At 35.4% G+C, this 18933-nt stretch overlaps 1 protein-coding gene and 1 long non-coding RNA gene across 2 annotated transcripts; one reads left to right on the top strand and one right to left on the bottom strand.

Annotated features, from left to right (window-relative positions):
* Positions 1-7744: 7744 nt before the first annotated feature.
* Positions 7745-8983, bottom strand: LOC110850133 (glutathione S-transferase 1). Its single transcript, XM_022097615.2, has 3 exons — positions 8729-8983; positions 8297-8482; positions 7745-8169 (listed from the first exon to the last, which is right to left on the bottom strand). The coding sequence occupies exons 1-3, from the start codon at positions 8871-8873 to the stop codon at positions 7844-7846; spliced, it is 657 nt and encodes a 218-aa protein (XP_021953307.1). The 5' UTR covers positions 8874-8983; the 3' UTR covers positions 7745-7843.
* Positions 8984-10736: 1753 nt separating this feature from the next.
* Positions 10737-11851, top strand: LOC118435732. The gene is made up of 5 exons (XR_004834974.1): positions 10737-10886; positions 10963-11035; positions 11095-11168; positions 11343-11402; positions 11468-11851. It is a non-coding gene; the product is annotated as an uncharacterized LOC118435732 (long non-coding RNA).
* Positions 11852-18933: the final 7082 nt, after the last annotated feature.

The raw sequence follows: 18933 nt of genomic DNA, 5'->3' as shown, positions 1-18933 counted from the left end.
GACCATCTCATCTCATCTCGTCATTAGATGAGATTGAGATGAGATAAGACAAGGTATAAATGAGATAGCAACTGAGTGAGACGAAACGAAGTGAGATGAGACTAGATGAGGCTGTTGTGAGATGAGATGAGAGATAGTGAGATGAGACCATCTCACATAGTCCAAAATATCCTTCCAGGACTTGATTCGGAATACTAACCAATCCTTAAATAATATTTTTTTAGGAAACAGGACATTGTCAATGTGGTGGAAATTTCTAATATGGTTAATTGGTTGTTTTAATAGTGTTCTGAGTGTAAAATATAACATTGGATCCGAAATAATTGCTATTTTAGCCATTTCATATTCAAATTAGATGAGATGAGACGAGATGAAATCTTAATGAGACGAGACGAGATGACATCATCCTGACCATCTCACTTAAGCTCCATCTCATCTCACTAAGCAATTAGATGATACGAGATGGGGCCTATCTCATCTCATCTTGTCTCATCGGCAACTCTAGCTGAGATAGTACCCCTTTATGCCATAGCACCAACTTCATTCAATGTTTCTACTTGTGCCGACCTATTTATCATTGTATTCACCAAAAATTATCAGGCGAACCGTCTCAGGGCAAAACATTGGTAGCATGATTTCCTGTATTGCCGGGGTTCATGCATATTTCGAAATGCCACATGAGAGATATGTGGTTCCATCCTGCCCCAAAGATACACCTTTAGACCTACAACAGATGGGATACATTTTTCCCTTATCTCGACCATAAAATTTATTAAGGAAATTAAGAAGAGGAATAACGTTAAGACAAAAACGGGCTGCACCGGTTTCAATTTTATAGCTCTTTCCCCGTTCAACACAACCGATTGTCTTGCCGCGAATTTATGACTTGCAAAAAAGTATATTTCATGACTCCTGTAACCCATTATTCTTTGCGTATATGCGAGTTGATACGCGTTTTCCAGTTTAGCCCACACCCCCTCAATCCCTGAAGCCTTTAAATGCCCCAGCCTTCTCATAATTATTGGATAAATCCAATTTCTTAAAGTTTGACCGACAACGATTGTAATAAGCGGGATACCTTCCTTAGCGTCCAGAACCAACCGACTCCCATTACTTTTCAACAATGCACTAAATATATCTACTTTCTCCGTATTATCCATAATTGCATACGTATTAGCAGTGTTAATTGATGTGTTATTCACTGTTAGATTCCCTAATGTCAAAATTCCTTTGAGAAAGGGTACATAGTTTGTAAAATATGCGTCAAAGAAAACTAATTTGGTCGCCAGTTTACCGAAAAGTTCGACCGATTTATAATTACTACCGTTTAAAGACCTAATGTAGCTTGGAATCATGTCTTCGGCCAGAACGGAGGCCCTCTACTTTGGGCCAGCGATTGAGTACCCATGAAAAGTCAGAATCGGAATATTTGAAGGCACCAACCCCGGCAAAGTGTCGGCTACCTGGGGAACTTTAATTGCACTCAGGTACGAGAAAATCTCTCCCGTATATAAATTGTCCATGATAATGTTACTCCCAAAAAACAGCCACAACCAAATCACACCTGGGCCGATATGGTTGCCGCCAAATATATGTGAAGACTCGCAACATACTTGTTTCAGCAACATGGCAATTAAGTGGATTAAATCAACCGCAATTTTTTTCGGGTTTTTCTGATTTTTAACAATTTCGGCCAGCCCGCAAATTGTGACACCGGTCAGGAGAAGGACCAACCATACGGTAGCAGTAAAAGGTAGCAAGAAGGCGTTCATCCCCTCCAAACTGGATGGAGATGGGGTTACAATGAAAAACTTGGTCGAGGAGTGACCCATCGAGTACTGTGTGAACTCGTACTGCCCCAAGGTAGCCAAAGTTTCGGCATTCAAAATTTTAGGCACCATTAAAAATGTCACTGGATCTTTAGCAGATCTGTAGTGAATGATGGAAAAATTCAAAAATTCGGAAAGGTGTATGATTTTACAATCATCAGATGTTGCATACTGTTTCATCCTAGAGTAAGTAACGCCACAATTGATTGTTTGGAAGTTTATAAGGTTCATGACTTGGACATGTCGCTTGGCCAAATCGGCATTTTTTCTACGCCAAACTTCATCCAATTTATGAAAAGAGATTGTCTTTACACAGGTAGGAAGTATGTTTGTGCAGGTTACACATGGTATGAATGCTACACCGGAGAAATTGTGGGAAAATAGGATAATCATTGAAGTTCCTGTTTGCCATTCGTATTTTTTGAAATTTCCCGCGTTCCAAGGCTCTGATGCATGTTGAAATATATAAGCTGGATTAATGAATTTCATTGTTACTCGTTGCAGCCAGAAGTGTATTGGGAAGCCGCGTACTTCTTTCTCGAAATTTGAATCCAAAAGTGCTACAGATGTTTGAATAGATGTAAGGTGCTCTTTCCAGCGGAAAAAGCCAACAAATGGTTCAGTTACAATGATATCGGTCAAAATTATCGGCGAGTTTGGATTGTTAGTGATAATTTGGTAAAAATATGGCGCAGGCGTTGTACCGTTTTCACGCCACCACTGCACAAAATGGAGATTGTTGCTGGCAAAGTAGTGACGGATTGACAACAAGGACGCCACAATGATTTGTGGGCTTAGCGAGAATAAAAATATTAATGGTGTCATTATCGTTAATGGCGTTTATAATTATTGACGTTAAGAAAATTCAATTTATTTATTTTGTAAATATGGGAAGGTTAAAAGCCAACAAACGTTTCCCAATTTCCTTCAGAATATGATTTTCCAGAGAATTAAAATTGACATCATTCGCGGTAACTTTTAATATTTTTATACAAAAACAACTTTTCACTTGATATTTGAAGGACGTTTTAAAATTTAAACGATATGTTGTGAGTCCCCCATGCCTACATATATTTTGGAGACGGTTCTAATGCAGTTTACCGCTAAGTTAGTAAGGATCGCGACACGGTCACAAAAGTTTAAAGTTGTGTTGACAAAACATTAAATGTTCCTTATGACGTCATACAAATGTATGTTGCACCTTACCCCGACGTTTTAAGGTTTTCATGGAACAAATTTTTAAAATGGTACACCACAACTTTTGACAATATAGTGCAGCGCTGCGAGATTCGAGTGAAATAAAATAACTTCCATAGAAAGGAGGGTACATATGTGTAAATATACATATTTACTCTGCGGGCTAGGGTATTCCGACGTATAATAATTTTTCCTACACCACTATGGTCTGGGCATTAAAATTAAGGCCAGCTCACCATAAGCTTTGTATGCAAAATTGGCTTTAATTTTAATGCACAGACAATAGCCTCTCTTCATTATAGATTTAATTGTAAATTTCCACGAATTCTTGAGAGGCATACGCAAAGTTTAATCAACATGGAAGGTTCGTTTCGACGAAAACAATCAGTTTTGTATTGATTTAGACAAACTGAGTGGTCATTATGAGGAAGCAGTAGTTACCACATTTTCTCAGAAGGAGGTCTACCGAAGCAAACTCCATTAACTTTAATAATTGGGTTCTCAAAAACAGTTCTAAGAAATGTAATTGTTTACAGCAGATAGCGTTCCACTATAAATACAGAGGTTGGAACATCCTTACGTGGAAATTTTCAACAATTTTTTATACGTACAATTGAATTTTTTATGTAAAACTTGCTCGAGTGATGGCTCCTGTTGTTAACTATAAGATTGCATCGCTTTTTCCATGCTGAAAAAATTCTTTGCACTTTTCTGGGATTACTTTCTTCCATTCATCTCTTAAGATGTCCAAAGTCCATTGAGAGTCATTGCTCGTCAGTGAAATACTTCCTGTTTTAGAAATCCAAAAAAATATAGCTGACTTGACAGAATGTCTAGATTTTTTATGAGAGTTCTGCACCAAGATTTTCTCGTATCATTTTGACGAACTGCTGATTTTTCTTAGAAGTATTGGATGATGTTTTGTCACGATGAATGAACACATTTTCCTCCACCTCGGGTTACAGATTTGTTATTTCCTTTTAAACCAATTGTCGTAATACGTCTTCAATATATCGATCTGCATTTATTTCAACATTTGGTTGGACTATTATTAACTGGAGGCGAATTCGCCGGGACAATGCACTGATAACCATGAGTGGGCTACCAAACCGTTACTCGTGAAGTTTTGACTTATTCCTTATTATTTTTCTCAAATCTCTTTTAATTGCTCACTTGGCAGCTTTTTGATTGCAATTTACCAGTTTGGCTATACTGCTAATGCTACGGGGATTTTCTTCATTGGTTAAATAACTTTTTTTATATTGTTGTACAATCGGCAATGGCTTGATATTTCGTTGGTGGCAACTGACCCAGAGTCTTACATTGCCTTGTAATCCCTTCACAGTTAACGATTTTATAAATTAATGCCAATTAAACCTTTGTCATGGCCACGTGATTTAAGTTTTTTTTATGGCACTATCGGAACAAACTTGATTGGAAAGGTTTTTGACTAGAACCATAACTTCGATTGAGTAGGGTGTAGTCATTGTACAATACTATCTAACCAAAAAATTTCAGGAGGTGTCTATTGGGATTCTTTACCTAATTTTGAAAACCAATTTGAATTTGATTGATGCGCGTATGACCATGGTAAACTCAAAAATTTCCACGCAAAGATGTTCCAACCTGTACATATGTAATTGTCTTTCTAACGATAGTTGCATAATGTGAGTGGACCAGCTGGTTCATATAAATATATAATTTGTGTAATAACTAGGTTTTCATGTTGTAAACATCTTGTGTAACGAATGACACATAGTGATCGATTCAAGACATGATTAGTAGATATTACAACAACTTGTTCATTATTATGAAAATATCCTTGGACCATTTGCTGCAACACATTTTGTCGAAACGATACATAAAATACCACAGCTTTATTTGCTCTGTACCCATATAAAGGATGTCCAGGAAATAGAGGATCTGTTGAAAAATCGATGCCAGTAAAAACATACTGGACGGATTTTACTAAAAATGCATACCTGCGTTCTTCAATGTCTCTACGAATTAGAAATATCGGACATTGCACGCCTTCAAAAATTTGCACATTTCTTTAAATTCAGTGCAGAGGTGAGTTGGATATTCATAATTATGGATAATCCATTATCCAATCCAATCCAAATGGACTTGGATGGATTGGATTTTTTTCAAAAATCCAGAAATGGATTTGGATGGATTGGATTTTTTTCCAAAATCCAGAAATGGATTTGGATGGATTGGATTTTTTTTCCAAAATCCAGAAATGGATTGGATGAAATTAGTATATGGATGTGGATTTTCTCCAAGTCCATACTAAAATTCAAGTGGTTAAAATGGAGTCCAATGTCTCAATTTAGACATGCACAAGCGCGATATGATACATGCATAAAAGTCTGTTTATTTTATTGTCCAGCAGTGATGTGTTGGATGGATGTCCAAAATCGTAAAGTCTATTACCCTTGACCTAGCTTATGACATTGGAACACCCCTTGAATGTCGCCATGTATTATGTGACCTGTGCACACCCCCTGAATGTCATCACGTGTTGTGTGACCTGTGCACACCCCCTGAATGTCTTAACATGTCGTGACCTTGGTACACCCCCTGAATATCTTAACATGTCGTGTGACCTGGGCACACCCCCTGAATATCTTAACATGTCGTGTGACCTGGGCACACCCCCTGAATGTCTTCATGTGCCGTGTGTCCTTGGCACACCCCCTGAATGTCTTCATGTGCCGTGTGTCCTTGGCACACCCCCTGAATGTCGTCATGTGTCGTGTGACCTGGGTACACCCCCTGAATGTCGCCATGTATTCACTTTCACGAGAAGTGTGACCTATACATCCCTACCATTGTGCCGGCTAGTGAGCACTTAAACAGAGTATGGATAATCCATTATCCAATCCAATCCAAATGGATTTGGATGGATTGGATTTTTTTCCAAAATCCAGAAATGGATTTGGATGGATTGGATTTTTTTCCAAAATCCAGAAATGGATTTGGATGGATTGGATTTTTTTTCAAAATCCAGAAATGGATTTGGATGGATTGGATTTTTTTTCAAAATCCAGAAATGGATTTGGATGGATTGGATTTTCCAAAACCAGGATCCAACTCACCTCTAATTCAGTGACAATTTTATACATAACAATTTATTTTTGTGAATATTCTCGACAAAAATATATATTGCTAGACAGGAAATAAGAAATAAACATGTGGCATAAGAACAGATACCCTTCTGTCCTATTATGAGGAAGAAATGGTCAGTATTATGTACGAGGGAAAATCAATAGGTAGAGTGAATATATTTTTTAAAATTTAGTAACACCTAGCTACTGTCTATGAAAAATGTGCAATTTTGTGTAGTATATAAGATTCTTTGATAATTTTCTGAAAATTTGTGTGCCTGATGAAGATTGCAGCCTACAATTGAAAGCTTACCAGTTCCAATAAATAATCAAAAAATGTCTTCCGATACCGTTAAAATGACTACTCATAGTAATGGATGATGGAAACAACTAACAAAAAAACTAGAGTGAATATATTTTTTCTTGAAAAGTGCACATATTTGGCAAAATATTTTTTGATGATGTTGAACTGCAGAATGTTTGACATTCTCCATAAAAAAATTGGGTCGTTTCGTTTATTATTATTCCTACACCATCCATTTGAAAATAGGCTCGATTGAAAAATTACTTGTACGTTTATTTTTTCCACTAACTTTGTCAATTGAATTTTCCATTTGAGGTTATAAAATCTATTATTTTGATACTTTATAAATTAAACACAATTAGCCTGCTATAAATATACCGACTTTAACAACAAAAATATTCACCATGTAATTTCTACAATCTTATGGAAAAAATGACAAAAATAACGTTTACATTCACTCTAAGTCGATTTATGGATTACAAACTGAAGATAATATTTTGCAAGTATACAAATTATTAAAGCAGTAAGCCATATCTATATTGGGTACAAATTTGCTAAGTATGCATTACATATTATCAAAAATATGCAGTGAAATGCCAAAATATCCCATTTCTTAAGCGCGTATAAAATCCGGGTTTTAGAAAACGTGTGAATTCAAATCGGCTTCGCACTTTTTGTTACCTGTGACTATTTTTATATCGTAGTACATGGTTATACGATTTCATAAAAATATTGACCTATGTACTTTATTTACGATATAAAAAGTAATTAATCAAAATCTAAAAATAAATGCGTAAGCAATTTTTCGATCGAGCATATTTTCATATGGATGCTGTAGGAAAAATTAAAATCCAAACAACCCCATTTTTTTATGAAGAATGTCAAACATTCTGCAGTTCAACATCATCAAAAAATATTTTGCCAAATATGTGCACTTTTCAAAAAAAAAATATACTCACACTACTTATTGATTTTCCCTCGTATTGTGGATACATTTAAATGAATATTAGTAAACTTGCAAAAATGCAAGAATATGTATGCACTCAAGCCATCATGTAACACTGCGTGATAGGTTGTTCACTTTAATTATTAATTATTTTTAATTTACTTTTTTCTATTCCTTCATCCAAATTTATGAGATAATGCAAACCAATATCTAAATAAATTCTAATTTATTTTATATCCTAATTGGTAAGTAAGGTGGAAAATGGTGGAAAATATTTTATTTCTGATTATGCGGTATCTGATTCTCGTACACAGGAATGTTCATAATGAATAACAAACAACCGTATGTGCTCCGCATATTTAACGATAAGAATATCTCACAAACTGAATTTATTGCGCATTTTTAAATGAATTTTACATAAATTCGAAAAACAAGTTTCAAAATTTACACAATGAAATTAAAAAGGAGTTTCTGGTCTTTCCTTAATCCATTTTGAAATTCCCTCCAATGAGAAAACCTTTTCCACCAATTTTGACAAGTTGGGATATTTATCTTTCAACAAGTCAGTGTTCTCGTCTCCAAGGAACTTTGCCCAATTGGAGAGATGATTTGCAGCAAAGATATCTGTCCAGGTTAAACTGGGTCCGACCAACCATCCAGACTCACTTTTTGAAATGATAGCCTCAAATTTCCCAAAGTAGTTAGGTCCATGCTTTTCTTTGAGTTCTAATAATTGCGCTGATTTTGCAACTTCATCGGTGGAGCGGTACCAGATAATAAATTCTGTAGGAGATCAAGTTATACGCAAAGTTATCTTTTAACGGGGCAAATGTAAAATTAATGAAATTTTAAAAATTCCGAATTGCACAAATAAATTTTACTATTAAAATAAAAACAATTAAATGCTAACCTTGCGCAAAATCTTTCAAGGCATCCACATACTCGTCGCATTTAGCGGCATCTTCCTCCGTCTTGGCGTCAAGATTAAATTTTTTTGCGAGGTATCTTCCAATCGCGGCGACTTGCGCGAGGACAAACGAAGGTCCAGATTTACCCGGACGTACCTCCAAGACGGGCATAGTGCCCCAGGGAAGTGCTAAAATATGTGCAAATTTTTTATTACCAATCAGTATGTATTGCATGCGCAAAACTCGTTAGTCTGTAAATTTTACAATTTTGCAAACATCAAAATAATACTTTGCATATTTGCCAATTTAACAGCTTTACCAAACCAGAATATATTTTGCAAACAAATTTGCATAACGATTCGCGTTTGTCTTGTAAAATTGTGGCAATAATTTTCTTAAGTAAGAAAATCATTTTAAAATTATTTTTTGCTTACTTGCTTTCTTCTCTGGCCAACTTGCATCTTGTGGAACTCTCTCGTCGATATAGTCAACTCCAGCAAATGCAAACATTAATCTAATTGGTTCTGCGAGTCCACGGAAATCAAAATACGTAAGTTTATACGTTTCTGAAGCACTCATTTTCAATATTCTTCTTTTTTTACAACGATTTAATTTCACAGCTTTAAACAAAACGATGCTTCTGTCACGATCAGATGTCTAACTAAAATAAGTTGTGAGATCTAAATATGACTTGTGGATGTGTGTGTAGCTCTCTCACAAAAAACGAGCACCGATCAAGGTTACACCGCTGCTGGACATGCAATTATTTATGATGCATACCAACAAAATAAGGTGACTGGTGGGACCGGTTATTATTATTATGCACCGAAGCATGAACAACTTAACTGCAGAATTATGGACTGATGTGTATGTACACTGTGTATCATGTGAATTAATTCACTCTAATCAAAGTTTTTCATACAGATATATACTTGCCCGTAAATATTTCAACTGGTAAAAACTCTGATTTCATTTTCACTACATAGAAATATTATATGCGCATATTTCCTCGAGTATGATTTATAACGTGTTTTAAGTAAACATTAACGTGAAACAGGAATGTAGAATTTTAATCTGAGATTCCCCATATAAATGTGTGAACATAGATTTATGTATGAGTGCATTCAATTAAGATTTGCAAAAAGAGGAATAAAAAATAATTTCTTAAATGTTACAATTACATGATTGTAACAGCTAATAGATAAGTGGAATACCTGCATATGAAAATTATTGTGTTGTTCTCCTCAACTATGCACAAAATGTCATCTCTTTTACATTAACTAATAAAATAATGGGGCTATTCTGTTTCGCAGGTTATGATATCCAGGGGCCCGTTTTTGGAATAGGCGAGCTAGGCAACGGTCTAGGGGCAGAATTCTGGGCGCCGACAGGCGCCACCGTCTGCACTAGAGAGAATAGGCTTGCTGAGTAACAAAAATTATCAACTAATTATCAATATTAATTATTAATAATTTGGCTTGGGGCGCCAAATGAAGGTTGCCTAGAGCGTCGTACTGCCTAGAACGGGCCCTGAGGTTATCGCACAAGCAGAATTTTCGTAGCAATAAAGTAAAAATCCGTCACAAATTTTATGTGCAACTTTGTCCAATTTTTGTCATGACTCAGATTATACGATTGTCAATGCATAAACTGTAGTATATCATAACATGGCAAACAAACAAAGTATGGTCATAATTCAAAGTATTCATGTAGTTAACATAAGCCACAAATATACATATTAAATATTTGATATTTCGAATCCAGATGGCAAAATCCCACGTAAAAAATCTGTGTCTCACCACAGGATGCGGAATAGGTCAGGCATCTAACTACTAGATACGTGTACACAAGTGTGAAACGATCCTTTAAATGGATCAATTTGTATTATTGAGAAATCATCAATGAAAACCTCTACTGAGGAAAAACAGACAATTCGCCAAACTATTTGAACAGATTGTGCATTACATATTTGTTTCTTCTAGTTATATATATCTTACATAAATAAATGCATGTTACTAAGAAATTTATGTAGACAGGGTTCCGAAGTACATTTAACAATAATAGACACTTCCCTCACAATTTTTGATAATGTTGTTATTCAATTTTAAAGAAATCTTATTTTTGAAATTAACAAATTGTGTATCATTGGCACACCAAAATTTTTTTTACATATATAACGAATGAGATCATTGTTTGATAATTTGATCGATTTAAAAATGTCATGCAACCATGAAAATCTGTGCAACCCTGGCATAAATAAACCAAAGAATAAATGATTTTCTCCGTATGGTGTAGTCAACGACCTAAATAAGTACATAAAATGAGATAATCCTAATACCATGAATAACCGCATTAATGTTTCAAAGAAATAGTTAGATACCACGGAGAAAAATCCATTTAAAAGGATGCACACCAAGAAAAAAGATAGCATTGTGATCTTAATCGAGAATTCTACCAGACCAGACTGGGATAGGGGGAGTGGCGGATTTTGACACCGTGTTTCCGCACAGTTTATAGAATTATAGGGCTCCCCCTAGCCCCAGGAGTGGGAGGGGTTTGCATTGATGATGAGACAAGTATCTCCCACATTGGGTAAATAAAAATACAACTTTAAAAATTCGACTAACTAAATTATGGAAAAAATATATGAGTTTTTAATTAATTTCAGATGGAATTGCGAATATCGTGTGTATCTAGAAGTTCGGATCGAATAGTGATTATTAACCAATTTTTCATCGTGTGTAAGACGCCTTTGCTTGTAAAAATTTTCAAATTTCTTGATGAATTTATTTTTCTTTAGAAATTTCCAGCATCGTTCCAACACCAATTCCATTCTCCATGACGTGCTCCTGCAAATTTGCCCATTATATTTTGGTATGGAAAATTTGCACATTTACATATATCAAAAGCTTTCCAAATTTGGCATTTTATCAGACAAAATTGAGTAGAGTTTTGAATAGAGTGATGATTAATAAATTTCCTTAATTTGTATCACGCATCAAGGTTTAAATAAGTTAGATTCCTCTAAAAAACTTATTTTTTTTTTAGAAATTGTCAGTGTCTTCTTGGCACCTAAGCTTCACCTGAAAATTTTCTCATTATATTTTGGTATGGAATATTTGTACGTTTGAAACAAAAACTTTATTAATTTTTATTTTACCAATTTTTCCTAGGACTGGGAAATACTTGTCGCATGATCAATTCAAAATCCTTGCACACCTAGGCCGTGGGGAGCCCTATAATTCTATCAACTGTGCGGAAACACGGTGGCAAAATTGCCAAATTTTCCTAACTGTCTACATAAACCCCTTTAAAAGCTCAACCATATGCTGATTGATAGTATGTATGAATGAACATATTTATCTAGATTGTTGTTAAACGTGTTATGCAGTATTTTAGGGTATATTTCATTCCAAGATTTCCAATTTAACCTGTTTATTTAATTTTAGAACAAACGTAAGCTTATTTGACAGATAGAATGCTTGTGGTGCGATACGAAACTTTAATATTGTAATACAACTGTAGCCGTAATAAATACATTAGTCAATTTTTAGCAACATAGTTACTGCCGTCCCTCATACTTGCCCTAGTTGCAATTTCAATTACATGCCTTATTAAAGAAACCCTATCTTTTGGACACCTCGTCCCAAAACATGCACATATGTACCACAGGTACCTACATAAGTACCTGTGTACGACTTATTTATTTTATAATAATTTTACATTCAAACTTTGCGAATATACATTTCAAATACGGAAAATAACAATAAAAATGTATACAACAACAGGTATTTATGTAAGATTGAAGATACATATAGCCAATCTAGAATATGGTGCACATTACATTCGGCACGGAACGTAAGAAATAATACGAAATGGATATTAAACTTTCTTTAAAACTGCATGTATAAAAATTAAGCAGTAAATTTTGATATATTCTCGTCAATTCGGTTCTTCAAAAAATTTCAAAATCTATTTTTGGGGATCAGTAGCCGCGGAAGATAATTTAAGATGTCCATTGTGCATGACTGAGAGGATCATGTCAACATGAAGGCCAAAATATCTCTGAAGATACAATTGTGGTCTGTATACAGAGAGTGTCCCATTTATACGTATATTTTTTTGAGGGCGCGTAGTTTTAAAACTGGACAACGTAACGTAAAAAGGTTTTTGGGATTACGTTGAGCAACATCTCAGGTATAGCAGTGATTTTTGTTTGCATAAAAAAGTTAAAAATGACTCCACCCTGTCCAGTTGAAGTGGAGGTACTCGTGAGAGACTTTTCCATTCGGGGTTACTCCGGAAGTGTGATATTAAAAGAACTCAGAACACGCGGATACAAGATTAATTTACCCCTAATTTATAAAATACGATATGGGGAAGGTATTAGAAGAGAAGCTGTGAATATGGGAGTGGTCCCTCCACCCAAAAGATGACCAATTACGAACGGACGAAAAAACTGAAAAAACGACTCCATTGTTTAACTAACCATGAGAACCCCAAAAGCATACGCAGTATGGCTAAGCTGTTAAAATCCATTAAAATAACTATCCACCGAGTGATTAATAGGGATTTAGGGAAAGTCAAGAGAAAGAAGACCAAAGTTCACGCTTTAAAAGAAAGCCATATCCAAAATCGCCAAACTAACGCAAGAAAGCTATATGAAGGACACCTAGCGGGAGGGAGGGATGAATATGTCCTTACAATCGACGAAGCACTCTTCAGGGTAGATGACTTTAATGGGACAAGGTCAATATGCTACGTGCGTCATGGAGAAAACGTCCCTATTCAATGGGTATGTCAGTGAAGGAAAGGTTCGGTGACCAGGTCATGATCATTGGTGCATTAAGTGGGCGGGGTCCACTGCCGCTGATAAAAGTTCCACCAAATGTCAAAATAAATGCACACAGATACATTTATGACGTTTTAGTGCCTTTGGTTGAAAAAGAAATTCCAAAACTGTATACTGGGGAGGCGGAGAAAGTTTTTATCCATCATGACAGAGCTTGGTCGCACACCACCCGGAAAACTCAACAGTACGCAGCAGGGCCGTAGCGAGGTTTCGTCCGGCCTGGAGAGTTTACCCGTGGTACGGCCTCATGTTTTTGGTTAAAAACTTACCAAATTTTTGTAATAATGAACGTATGAATTATATGTATATAACATCCATCAATAAATAAAAATAGAAGTGCTAATATATAACCAAAAACGTTTACAAATTACTAGTAATGTAGTTTTCATGTTATGTCTCCTCCAGAATCTTAAAAAACTTCAAGATTATTTGTACGGGTTGAAATTTAGCACATAGTTGACATTCTTTCTGCAGTAAACATTCTTTCTACAGTACGCCAACTTAATTCACTGTTTTTAAGAAATAATTAAAGTTGATGAAATTCACCATTCACTATGGATGTGTTAAAACTTTTTTCTGTATATAACTTCAGAGGTCTAAACTTAATTAAAATAAAAAAATTCCTACACTGTATAATTGTTTGTATAGTAATATGCTCTAAGCTAAGCTAAATTTTCTATTTCATTGATAAAGTGTGATAAACATACAAATCTAAATGAAATACCAGAACTTAACTGAAGCTATACGATAAGGTGTCCAATTGTTACGGACAATTTGGTCTTGACAGTTTGGTATCGTATTACTTGGTATAAAGTTACTTCGGTACAATTATAATTTGGTACGTATTGTTTGGTATGAATAGTAGGATATGATAAATTTGGTTCAACAATTTTGGTATGGACTGTTTGGTGTGGCAAATTTGGTAAGGAAATTTTGCTACGAACTTTTATTTTTCGAATTTTGGTGCATTCTTATTCCTATCTTTTTCAATTATTTCCTCATTGAGTTCACCTTATCAGCCCGAATCAGCTTCATTAAATATTTTTTTAATAACTGGTTTTCAATTTAATTAAAAGACTCTTCCACCAGCAGGTTTTTACTGAATTAAAAATGGACAAGTTCATCCCCGAGGAGGAAATGAAATATGTTCAGGCTGCGAAGAAATTGAAAAATTCTGTAGGAACATACAATTCTACTCCACGCCTGGAATACATCCGGAGAATTGCCTACTAAATTAGGTTTCAACAGTTAAATAATAACTTTAAGTTTAATAAGCATTTATTATGATTATTATTGTTCCGATAGCATTTATGATAAATAACTTATTATTTTATTATGAGATTTTACGTATTTTGAGGTGAGAAGTAATTTATTTTTTCACTATAAAATTTAAAAGTTAATTCAAGCCCAAATTAATTACAAAACGATTTTTATAAAATCTACTCGTACCCAATTATTAGTTTGTCCATACCAAATTTACCGTACCAAACTGTCCATACCAAATTGACCGTACCAACTAATGGCATACCAAATTGTCCTAGAGTGGTACCAAATTGTCCATACCAAATTGACCGGACCAAAATGTTCGTACACCAAGCTATACCCTTTATTGTTTTTATCAGCTACAAAAATTATTAAAGGAATATGCCTGAACGTATTAGGGATTGACGGATTAGGGAGGAGATTAGGGATTGTAGATTACGTATTTGGCGATGATTTGGGAGTTTTATTTTTATTGCATTGGATATAGTATTATGTGTCAGGGTTATAAATGTTAATTTATGCAATTGCATTTAAAGAACTGGATGACCATCACGAACATAAATATCCCTGTCACGATGACAGTGATCAGAATTAAATCAGAATATCAGAAATACATATTCACTTAAAATATACAACGAAATACAAAATCCCAGGTTTCGTGAACGTATTTAAACTGGTCGTATGTAGTTAATACATAATTTCTCCTTCACACTGTATTGATACAAAATTGGAATTTACCCTAAGAATTACAAAGGAATGTATAAAAACTAAAGTAAATTTTTGATTGTGCTAATGTCCAAATGGATATTGTATGAGGAACTATAAACCAAAAAGCCTAATTTTATTGACATAATCAAAAATCAATTCTTCCATTTGATTAGAATTTGTTATGCTCGAAAATCGGTCTGGGTATGAATGTTCGGTATGGCATGAATGTTCAGTATGGTATCAATTTGCGGTATGGTATGAATGTTCGGTATGGTATGAATGTTCGGTATGGTATGAATTTGCAGTATGGTATGACTGTTCGGTATGGTGAAAATTGCTTGATAATCATGTAAAAATTACTTAGCAGTGATATAAAAATTACATGCAAAAAAGAAAACAATGCGTCATAGCAATATCACAAATACATATCACATAAAGAAATATAGATAAAAAGATAGTAATTGTAACTAAGAAGAATTACTAAGAAGAGAAAATTATTTCTAATTAGAAAAAATTATTGTGAACCAAATTTGTTCCGATTAATATCTAACGGTGGTATTCTCAATGCAAAATTTTGACCGTGAGTGGGAGTGGCCACTCCCACTCGCCATGTTATAGAATAGGAAATGTGAGTGGCCACTCCTACTCACGGTCAAAATTTTGCATTGAGAATACCACCGTAAGCGTAGTCCCTATCACCTTCGCATTGAAAGGCTATACAAGATATTTCATAAAATTATACAACTTAAGAAGGGCCTGTCTTTAAGATGGGCTTAACTGCTTGTAACTGATTAACTGTTAAATTAGTAAGCATTTTTTTAAAGAATTTCTGTAAAAAATCTCCTTTTTTTGCCAACAGTATTTGAGAAAGAAATGATGTAAGAAATACGTGAGGGTACTAAATTCGAATTTGAGGTTTGTTAGATTGTGTAATTTTTTAAATTTGCATTGCGGAACTTTAGAAAATTGTGTGAAAAAAGAATTCATCAAATTGATCATTAAGCATAAGAGTAAAAGTAAAAAACTACTATATTTCGTGTTTATTTCAAATGCTTAAGAGATAAAAAATTTCCACTTTACATTAGTAAAAGAATTATGCTTTAGGCTGGGATAAAAATAAACAGAACCTGTACAAATTCAGTTTATTGCTGTGTTTTAATGTCTTTGTTGTACCGCATGGGCATGCCTCACAAAGAGAAGAAATTAATACAGCAAACAAAAAAAAATAAATTTGTAAAAAATTAGATATTAAAATTTCAAAAATCATTTAAAGTTTATATTTACGATTTTGTGTTACTATATATATCCATATCAAGTATATAAGGAGGAAAACCTGCTCGAAAGTTTGCCAATATTCTCCGCTACTGGAGCAATCATGAAATTTATTGTATTAAACAGTACCGGGGTCAATTGTGGTATGGGCATTAAAATTAAAGCCAATTTTGCATGGACAGCTTATGGGGAACTAGCTCTATTATTAATACACATACCATAGTTTCTTGATATAATTTTAACCAATCGAGAAACAAGCTAAATTCCTTTGCACAAAGAACTCAAACACTAATTCTAATAAACAACTAAAATTTAATTGGAAATGCCAGATTAATTTATAGTCCATTTATAGTCCTTTATTTCCTGAAGAAAATACGTAGGTTTATGTCACTTTTAATTTAGTTATTTTTTCTAAAACTTAAATATATGAAAATCATCATTTTATCTAGTGTATAACCCGCCTGTCCGGTACGGCCTGCCGGCCGTCCGGCCTGGAGAGCTACTCTCCACATCTCTCCACCGTCCCTACGGCACTGGTACGCAGAGACCGTGAGAGAAAATTTTGGTCCCACCCTTAAAAAAATCAAGATATCCCTGTCAAGTCTCCTGACATTGCCCCTCTGGATTTTGTCGGATTCGGTTTCCTTAAACAGAGGGCGTTTCAAAGGAAAGATTCAACTCTAAATGGACTTTGGAAAGTTTTGCAAGATGAGTGGTCCAAACTGACCCCAGAACTTTGCCGAAACGTGTTTTCAACCTGGAAAAAGCGATGCAGGCTTGTAGTTAAGAGCAATGGGCATCACATAGAGCAAGTCAGTCATCAAAAAAAAATTAGCATATAGGTAAGAAAAATTCTTGAAAAATTATACGTATAAATGGGACACTCTGTATTAGAAAGAGAGACAGTTTTGCATGCATAGCTGTGGCTCTTCTTTAAAAATGGAGACCATGGCGTCCCATGTTCCCCACTTCCAATACGTAACTGGTACGTGGCCCATGCTGTAGCTCCTTAGTCATAAACTATAATACATTGCTTACCAGCAAAACATCACTAAATATTCATCGTGAACCCAAAATTAACAAAACGTACCCTACGAGAATGAAATGTAAGGAATTAAAATTAGAAATACTCACTCTAAACAAAATTGAGTAAAAAAGAGGATGACACAACAGTCGAGGTAAAATTTGTCCAAAATTGAGTAAAATTTGCCCAACGTTGTGCGAACAAGGTGCATCATCATCATAATTTTACTCAATGTTGGACAAATTTTACCTCGACTGTTGTGTCATCCTCTTTTTTACTCAAGGTTGGGCAAATTTAGTACAACTTTTTTTAGAGTGCTCCAAAACTTTTTAACACATTGTATTATTTTATTTACAAATTGATCTATTTAATTCTACAATTCTTGTCCAAGATATACACCGACATGTAATATGCAGAATGTGAAGTTGAAGATATTTTGGGGTTCTGATTTACCAAGAAAACTGCCTGAAGTTTTAAAATACTTCGGATTCTGTAGTTACCCAGGTCAGATTGTGGTTATCTTCAAATACGTCGTACGGTTGACTCCAAGAATCCAACCCCACTGTGTCTCCTAGAATTGGAGGCACCCTGGGAACCAAAGTCGAACCGAATATCTTCTTTTCAATGCAACTCACTGTTTCCGGAACATTTTTACCGCATACTTTATCCCGATCGTTAGCCACGATAAGATAATCTATCGTGATAACGCCAACCAAGGTAAGTTTACACCTGACAAGTAAATGTCTACAGAGCAACTTTTCTCTAGCCTCTTCATCCAAGCACCCCGATATACCTATCCCGCAAACCTGCTCAATTTGACCCGTCTGATTCAATCGGGATCCCGCAAATGTCGCCTTTTCAATCATCTTCTCACATTTATCGAGGCGCGAGGAGCAGACAAAATTTCGAATTTCCCCGCTACTTAGACAAGTCGTGATATCCTCGCCGCATAGCTTGGGAACGTCGAGCTCATTCCGGACAACGGATTCGCTACTGTTTTGAATCAGTTTGGTACACTTACTTACCAAAGCGGGACAATAAATGTTCTTAATTCTGTAATCCGGTAGACATTTTACCGCTTCTGCTCCACAAAGCTGCGTCACGTTGTCCCGACTTGTGAACAATTGCCCACCCTTTGTAGCATTCTCGACCGACCGGAGACACGTTGCAGTGAGCCGGGGGCAGTACAAGTCGCTTATTTGGATATTGCTAAGGCATTCGGTTGTATGTTTTCCACACAGGGTGACTATATCTTGCGAACTTTTCGGGACGGTTTGATTTCCGGAGAGTTTATCAACTTTGGTAGCGCAGTTCCCAATTAGATCGTCGCAACAGTATCCCTTCCATTTTGAACTGGCCAGGTCGCCCTTGCATAATCCCGCCTTAGCTTGATCGGAGCAGTCTCTCCACGCAATTCCGCACTGGTATCGAGCTCCAAACCCGCCGTCGGGGTGGCAGCTGCTGACAGCATGGCGGCATTTACAATCGAGATAGTCCCGGTACTCCTGCGGCGTCAATCC

Source organism: Folsomia candida, unplaced genomic scaffold (genome assembly GCF_002217175.1).
Source record: "Folsomia candida strain VU population unplaced genomic scaffold, ASM221717v1 Fcan01_Sc005, whole genome shotgun sequence".
Lineage (NCBI taxonomy): Eukaryota > Metazoa > Arthropoda > Collembola > Entomobryomorpha > Isotomidae > Folsomia > Folsomia candida.
Note: the sequence above shows the minus strand (reverse complement) of the source record. Positions and strands in the feature narration are given on the sequence as shown.

What these genes read in the sequence shown, in the direction of transcription:
- LOC110850133 (XM_022097615.2), bottom strand. Translation starts at nt 8,873, where the DNA reads ATGAGTGCTTCAGAAACGTATAAACTTACGTATTTTGATTTCCGTGGA. An exon ending in TTGGCCAGAGAAGAAAGCAA is followed by an intron (nt 8,483 to 8,728) that starts GTAAGCAAAAAA and finishes CACATATTTTAG; the next exon opens with CACTTCCCTGGGGCACTATG. An exon ending in CTTGAAAGATTTTGCGCAAG is followed by an intron (nt 8,170 to 8,296) that starts GTTAGCATTTAA and finishes GATCTCCTACAG; the next exon opens with AATTTATTATCTGGTACCGC.